At 33.4% G+C, this 8,194-nt stretch overlaps 1 protein-coding gene across 1 annotated transcript; it reads left to right on the top strand.

Annotated features, from left to right (window-relative positions):
• The first annotated feature begins 2,247 nt into the window (after positions 1–2,247).
• On the top strand, positions 2,248–4,640 carry LOC108982691 (chaperone protein dnaJ 20, chloroplastic-like). Its single transcript, XM_018954130.2, has 2 exons — positions 2,248–2,793; positions 3,724–4,640. The coding sequence occupies exons 1-2, from the start codon at positions 2,314–2,316 to the stop codon at positions 3,871–3,873; spliced, it is 630 nt and encodes a 209-aa protein (XP_018809675.1). The 5' UTR covers positions 2,248–2,313; the 3' UTR covers positions 3,874–4,640.
• The last annotated feature ends 3,554 nt before the right edge of the window (positions 4,641–8,194 follow it).

Genomic DNA, 8,194 nt, shown 5'->3' with positions numbered 1-8,194 from the left:
AGATGAGCTTGAAAGAAGGGAAATCAGTTTTGATCTACTTGATACAAGATGTGAAAGACATGAATTAGAGTTATTATTTGGGCCTATTGTTATTGAAAAATTTCAATTTGTTTAAATCATTTAAATGATTTATTTTATTAATTATAGGAATTAGTTTAATATAATTGGGATTGAGGATATTTGGCCCACATATATTTTATTTTGTTGAATTAGGGTTTCAAGAGTTACTATAGCTGCGATATTATTTATCCAGTGACATTTTGGGTAAAAGGGGCATCGTTTTGGCCTAGAGTTAATTAGAGTTTAGGTATTTAAATAGTTTGTAACCGTCCAACATAAGCTTTTTAGACAATATGGAATCTTCATTATGAGTTGAGTTTACTCTTATTGTTCTTGATTGAACTTTTGAACTTATCAAAGGTAAATAAAAACTTTTATGGCCTTCCTCCTTGTAATCTAAGTTCTTGAGACAGGTTCTTCAACGGGTCTAAATTTTAATATAATCTAGGTTCTCGAAACAAGTTCTCAGCAGGTCTAGATTCTCCATTTATTGACTTAATTTTTGGCTTTCTTGGATGAGTGTTCAAATTGATTGTGGATTCAAAGGATTCCATTCATACTGGTTGATATTATTATTTCTACATTTCTCTCCAAACAGACTTTCCCCACCAAACTTCTTTCCCTCTTATTTTTCCACTCCTCTTGCTCACTCGAGGCAAATTCTATCGGTTTAGTCTCTTCTTCATTCAACTTCAGTAGGTCCCAAATCTCCTCCAGATCATCCATTACGTCATCCTTCCAACCACCGTAGCAGACGGAGATGACGCCTTCCTACTTCCTTGAAATAGAAGGAATAACAAACTCATCCTCCGTCGCTTTCTAAAAAGCGCTAGAGAGAAGACTCTGTATTATCTAGTAGGCCCTATACCTGGTTCTGTCTAAAGAATAATAGATGTATTATTGTTCTATCAACATAGAACATTTCATTTAAGCTTTGAATTATAATGCCAGTTGATCTTCTACTGTGGGTGAATGGTTTCGGACTGAAGCACATCCTCATTCTTGTTTGTTTATGGTTTAAGGGGATATTTAGGTCCCCTGGATACGAAGCCCATAAACCGGCCCAGATTGCTATGTTGACCTGCATGGCCTTGGGCCTAAAAGCCTATGGGAGCATGATATCAACTAAGCAAGCCATACCATTTGCGAGGTGATAACACCCCAAGGTGGAGGCAGTTATCCCGAGATGGATAATCCCTATAAATCAGAGGAGTTATCTTCTTACCCCCCAATTAAGGAATAAGTAGAGGTAAATACAAGGAATAAATAGTTATCGACTCCCTAAACATGCTAATGTGCATCTCTATAAATGATACACGAGAGGTAACAAGCACTTCACTTTATCTTTTATATATACTTATTTGCATTCTATATATCTGACTTAAGCATCGGAAGCTCCCAGAGCAACTAGTGCCGCCCCTTTATTACCGAAAGCATATTTATCTCCAACACATAAAATTATTTCATTTGGGTTAACATTATTGCTTATAAATATGACATATCTAGATAAAAGTCTTTCCTTTCAATTTGATATTTTTAATTTATAAGTTTGGACCGAAATTTTGCTTTCTTATTTGAAATTATTCATAGGTAAATGGGTATCAATCACGTGCACACTAGTAAGTTATAAAAGCGACGGCTGCTCGTGTCCTTTAATTGTCTCCCATTTATATATTTTAATCCCAACGTGGAAGCACACTAGGGTCCAGCCTTTTCCTTCCCGATTTTTCCTCTTACCAAACAAGGACCGAAATCCAAACCCTTGACCCTCCTCAATTTCTTACCTGCCCTTCAATCTCCTCCCGTTTCTTCCCTCGTGCTGGACGCAAACGGATACGTCCTTCTATCCTCCGGCTGCCCATTGAAAGTGATGCACGCTATTTTTAAAATAATAATAATATTAAAAAATAATATTTTATTTAATTTTTATTTTAATTTATTTTATTAAAGTTACTATGAAACATAAACTATTTTCATAACATTTTTAATTAAATTCATCTCATTTTATTTAATTATTATAATTTTTTTAAATTTTAAATTTTAAATAAAATAAATAATTTAATATTTTAAAATTTTAAAAAAATATATTTAAAATATTTTATTTAATTTTTAATTTTTATATCAAATTATAATATCTGAAAACAACGAATTCCGTTTTTTTTTTTTTCTTTTCTTTTCTCTCCATAAATTCAAAGGAAAACGAGGAAGGTGTACTAAACACAAGATAGCCCGGCACCGGCAGACGCAAAAGAAATGCGATGCTATGGATTGACTCCGATACACGGAAGCGAGTGTCGCTTCTTCTACCCCAACGCCACGCGGTCTATTCCAATACCCCGTCCGAATTCCCGATTTCTCTCTTCCTCCGTGAATTTCTTCCCCTCCAAACTCGTAATACCTTCGCCCCGGACACCAGCATGCTCGCTCAGGGCCACCATCAACGATGTGTTCGTGACCGAGGAGGCCGCCGGGTTGAGCTTCTACGAGCTTCTGGGCATACCCGAGTCCGGATCCTTGGTCGAGATCAAACAGGCCTACAAGAAGCTCGCCCGGATGTACCACCCGGACGTGTCCCCGCCCGGTCGGGTCGAGGAGTATACCAAGCGGTTTATCCGGGTCCAGGAGGCCTACGAGATCTTGTCGGATCCGAGAAGGAGAGCTCTCTATGATAGAGACTTGGCGAGAGGTCTCCACCTCGCGTTCTCCGCCCGAACACAATACCAGAGCGACGAGGTTTGTGTTTCTCTGCCTCTCTCTCTCTCTCTCTCTCTCTCTTTCTGTCACTGTTTTGGAAATAAATTTGAATCTCCCCTTTAAGAGTAGATTAGTTTTACCTCATGTTCGATAATCACCCAACTTTGATGGACTAAACAAATCTTCTGTAATTCACATCTGTTGTGATTTTGTTTTTAAGCTCATTTGTCATGTTCTTTTAATTTAAACTGTTCTTTAATTCTTCTATCTGTCATCTTCGATAATTTTTTAATCTTTTAAATCTACCCAAACTTTGAGAGTAGCTTCCTGGTTCAGTCCCAAGAAATTGAATCAGTTCTCTGCAATTCACTGCCATATTTTAAGCATGGCGAAGTGCTATGCTAAGTTGTTTAAAGTGCTTATGATAACTCATAAATTATGCTAAGTTGTTTAAAGTGCTCATGGCAAGTCATAAATCATGCCAAGTTGTTTAAAGTTCTCAGATCTGATTTATTTGTGCTCTTTCTTATTGTTTTGCCATCCTGTTTTCTTAGTAGAGTACTTAAAAAGGGAAAAGGCGGCTCCATGTATTCTGTATATTTTCAAGAGCTTTAGGGCAGGTTTGGAGGTGGGATGAGACACAAAATTTTCATATCATCTCATCATTACACATTTTTCAAATCTCCATATAAAATATAATAAACAATTTAACTTTTTCAAATCTCAATTCAACTTTTACAAATTCCAATACAATAATAATACTAAAACATAATATTTTAAATACTAAAACAAAACATAAAATTCTCATCTCACTTCCCAAACCTGCCCTTACTCTCTCTCTTTGCTTTCCTTCACGTTCATTAGTCATTACTCCAACTTTTGTTTGGAAAACTGTTCTTAGTTTTTCCAATTATTTATTGTTTTTGTTTTATTACCCAGCATTTATGTCGGCTTTTTCTTGATGATCAGGGCATGGAAGACAGAAATGAGTGGACGAACCGTTGGCAATCTCAGCTATCAGAGCTAAAGAGAAGAAGCCAGAACAGGGATGGGGGTGGAGATTTGTCCTGGGGAGCTCGAATGCGAACGCGAAGGGATGAGCTAGCAAATGAATTATAAACGGGTTTTCTTCTACTGGCTATGAGGGTACATGGTTAATGTTGAAAGCGGAAACTAAATCTTTGCATGCCCTCGGATTAATGCTGAAGCCTGACCAGGGGCAGGGCAAAAGTTTCCAATGTTAATGTTTCAACTTTTGCATGGTGCTGTTCTCCCTTCCATCTTTAAAATCTCCCATTGTCAAGTGTTTCTGGGGTTGGATTCGACTCCTGCATATTTAGCTGCATTTACCCTCGTTTTTACGATGCTTTGTGTTGGATATTCCATTCAAAACAGAATCATTTCCAAGCATTCCGTGTTGAAGGTTGCCTAACTCAAAAGCCTGGGTCAAGTTGACGTAGTAATGGAGGATGCTGCTTGCTGCTAGAAGTTGACAGTTTAGTGGTTAATAGCAAGATCGGCCATCAGCTCCCTCTACATTCAGTTTTATTTAAATTGCCAAAGTTTGAGGCCTTGTATTCTGGGCAATGTGAATTTGAGTGAATGGTTCCCACTTTTGGTATAAGAAATTGTTGATCTATTGCTTCCCAATGCCATGCCTTTTGGTATAAAGGACCGATACCCTTTGGGCTGTGATTAAAATAGTGTTACTTGTCATGCCAGTTTGTAAATGGCTGTTTTGCAAGGAAAGCATACCAAAACCACACCTCAAATGTAGTTTTGGCATACAATTTGTGAATTCACTCAATATGAAATTAAGAGAATAGGATTGAGGGGTTTTGAGTTTTGACCTATCTAATGCATTGGATTGAGCCGAATTCAATGCAGCAACACCAATTGCTAACCCTACTCAAACGATAAACTTTTGAGATAGGCTTGTGATAGCTTTAATTTATTCTAATGGTTTTTATTGGCCAAGAGAGTTTCTTCCTTAACTTTTTGTCCTCCCTGTCATCCTCGATGAAATTCTCTCTCATATATGTGTAGAGCTATGTTGATTGTAATGATTTTGTCACTCATTCCTTGAAAGATCTTTTTGGGGGGTCGCGATGATGATTTTCTTGTTGGGGTCATGCGGCCAGCTTGAGTAGAGAAAATCCCCACTCAAGAGACTTTTGGGGTCTTGATTTCCAGTTGTCATTTCACTGGGTTTGACTGTCTGCAGTGCTTACTTTATCTGATACGTTTGAGTAAGTATTGAAAATAATTGTGAACAGTAATAAAATAATGATAAAATAATAAAAAATAATAATAAAAAGTGGATAAAAAATAATAATAAAATAAATAAAATATTCTTAATACTCAAATCTAACCTTAATTTCGATCCGAGAAGATTCCTTTGGCTTGATCTTTATCCGTGTAATTTGGCGTATCTTCCTTTCTTTCTTTTTCAGTTTCCACTGCACAAAAATATCTGGAAGCTAGTATAAGCAAAAAGTGCACATGGCAATATTGGTAATTTGCTTGAGCAAAAGTGACTTATTTTTGTGTTTTGTTTTTTTTTGCTGGTGAGAGTGCTCGTTACAAACCTCGCGGAGAGAGAAAGAGAGAGAAAAATAGTCATGTTATACGGTTATTTTTATATATTTTATTGATGTGATTGATTAAAATAATTATTATATATTAAAATTTGTATTGTAATTCCCTTTACACTCTATTCTGATCAACAAATCACACTGTAGAGCGACTACTCTCATCATATAACTTTTACCATTGCTATTCAAAAAGTTTTTTTTCTTTTGATTTTCTAAAAACTATTCAATAAAATTTGTATTTAGAATCGCACATATATAGGAATAAACAATTTACAATTTAGACTTTTAGAGCATTGGTATTGGATTAATTAAATACATTTTTATCTTTAAATTTAACAAATATCATCTATATTTACTCCATATTGAATTAGTTAAATTATTTTAATTTAAACTATAAGTTACAATAAATCTATTCTTCTTTTCAAATATGAAAAGTACTATAGCAAGTCTAAAAATATTTTTTTAGATTATTATATTATAGATATGAGATTTTTATTCATATAAAATTTTACCATCTATATACATATGAGATTATTATATTATAGATTGTTACATTGTGAAAATAAAAATGAATATGATTTGTTAGATGTTATTGAAGATTATGAAAATAAAATAAAAATCAATTAAAAAAATATAAATAATAAAAAATAATAATATTTTATTATTATAGAGAGTGTGATGACTAATCTAATATAGATTTCAAATTTTGAATGATTAGCTAAAGGTGAAAGTTACTTATTAGTCAAAATTTAAAGAATAGGATAGCCAATCCAATGTTAATGCACCCCCAATTGATTTTATAAAACCCATTTTTATGTAAAATTGAAAGAAAAGTAGCTCAAAAGGGCCCTCAATGGATTATTTATTTTTAAATCTATTTTACATTTTATTACAGTGTTTAGCTATATTTAACATGAACTATTCATAAATGTAAAAATATTTTATTTATTTATTCTCTTTTCATGTATTTTATCTCCCACAATAATTTCTCTTCTTGTATTTTTTTTCCAACAAACTATAAAATAATGTAATATAAAAAAAAATAGATAAACTAATGTATAATATATTGTAAAAATCAGTATGTAAAATAGAAAAAATAAATTTTAATAATATATTTTAAAAAATAATATACATAAATCATTAGAAGTGCTCTTAAATCTATTAGTGCGCAAAAATGAACTTGACATGGAAAATATTCATGCAGCCTTTTATCATTAAAGAAAAGGATACGAATCTCAATAGTGAAAAAAAGTATTTATTTCTAAAGCTTATGCCCTATCATCCAATACTTTTAGGTTGGGGTGGCAATTCGCGCGTGGTGTTATTGGAATTTTCAATATGATCATAGATCGTTAATGGTAAAGGTGGGGTGTCACATTATGTATTTGTCGGAAGTAAAAGTTGGCACCATGCTACTTCTCACTCATAGGTTTCGATTTACAAAATTTCTCCACAAGTATTTCTTAATATTCCACGTTCTACATTATTTTTAATTTTTAATATTTTTTTATTTTATCAAATATTTATTATATAAATAATGAATAGAAAATTTAGAATAATTTAAAAAGAATAAATTAAAAAAAATAAATTTTAAAAATTTTAAAAAATATAAAATATGGAATGTGATGAAAGTTATGTAGTAAAACTCTTTAATTTATTACATTTTATGCGATAGGGTCTATATATGTATATATATATATATATATATATATATATATATATATATATAAAATATCCAGGTGGGGGAATCCATATATGCAGGACATAGAAGTTCTCAATGGTGTGATTGGTCCCTTTGTTGTGGTCAAAATAAAGATACTTCCTTAGGTCTAGTTTGTTTTTTGAGATGAGATGAGATGAGATGAGATTGTTGACCGATTCTTACTCATGAAGACGTTTGTGAGTGAGAGTCTATCATCTTAAGAGTCCTTTAAGTGGTCAAACACTTCTCCATCAATTGAAAAACTGATCCCATGAAAATAGGATCACGTGGGACACGTAAACCCGAAATTTGATGGGGATTTCGGCTATAAATACATGTGTTTGGTCCCCAAACTCACTGACTCAATTTCCTTCGGTAATACACCATCTAAATAGAGTAGAGAAGAGTTTGGAAGAGCCAAACACAGTGAAAACCAAAACTTTTACAGTGAATTGCATCAATGGCTGGAGGTAAGATTTCTTGGCATTAAACCCTTTAATTCTCATTTCTAAAGTGTTATTCCGCATTAGAGAATTTTATTTAAGTCTAACAGTTGGTATCAGAGCATTAAAATCCTCTGTCTTGATGTTTAAATTCAAAAACCCGAGTTCCTCTGTTTTTGGCCGTGAATTGAAAATTTTTTTTGGGTTTTGATTTTTGGACGTTTTTTATTTGAAAGAAGTTTAGAAATCATAAAGAAATATTTTTTCTAAGCTTTCTGTGATTAAAAACATGTTTTTTGACGTGAAAAAATACTGTAAAACGCAAAAATTGGGCTGCGTCTGGAGGTAGAAGACGACGCGAACGACATGTCGTTTTCAGGCTTGTTGAAAACGACATGTCGTTTTCAGCAGCTTTTGGTTCATTCGGTTCTGCTAAACGACAGGTCATTTAGCATAAGGATTCTTATTCCCATATGCTACTAAACGACACGTCGTTTTACTTCGGAGCCCGTTCAAGTGTAATGACAAAAACGACACGTCGTTTTTCAATTGATGAAAACGACATGTCGTTTTATTCGGTAGTCGTTTATCAAGCCTGATGATAAATGACATGTCGTTTTGAGTTTCTGTAAAACGACATGTCGTTTACTTGGTGCAGGAAATTTTTTTTTTTTTCCCATTTTTTTTTTAAATGGCTTGAA

This window comes from Juglans regia, chromosome 12, assembly GCF_001411555.2.
Source record: "Juglans regia cultivar Chandler chromosome 12, Walnut 2.0, whole genome shotgun sequence".
NCBI classification, from domain to species: domain Eukaryota; kingdom Viridiplantae; phylum Streptophyta; class Magnoliopsida; order Fagales; family Juglandaceae; genus Juglans; species Juglans regia.
Note: the sequence above shows the minus strand (reverse complement) of the source record. Positions and strands in the feature narration are given on the sequence as shown.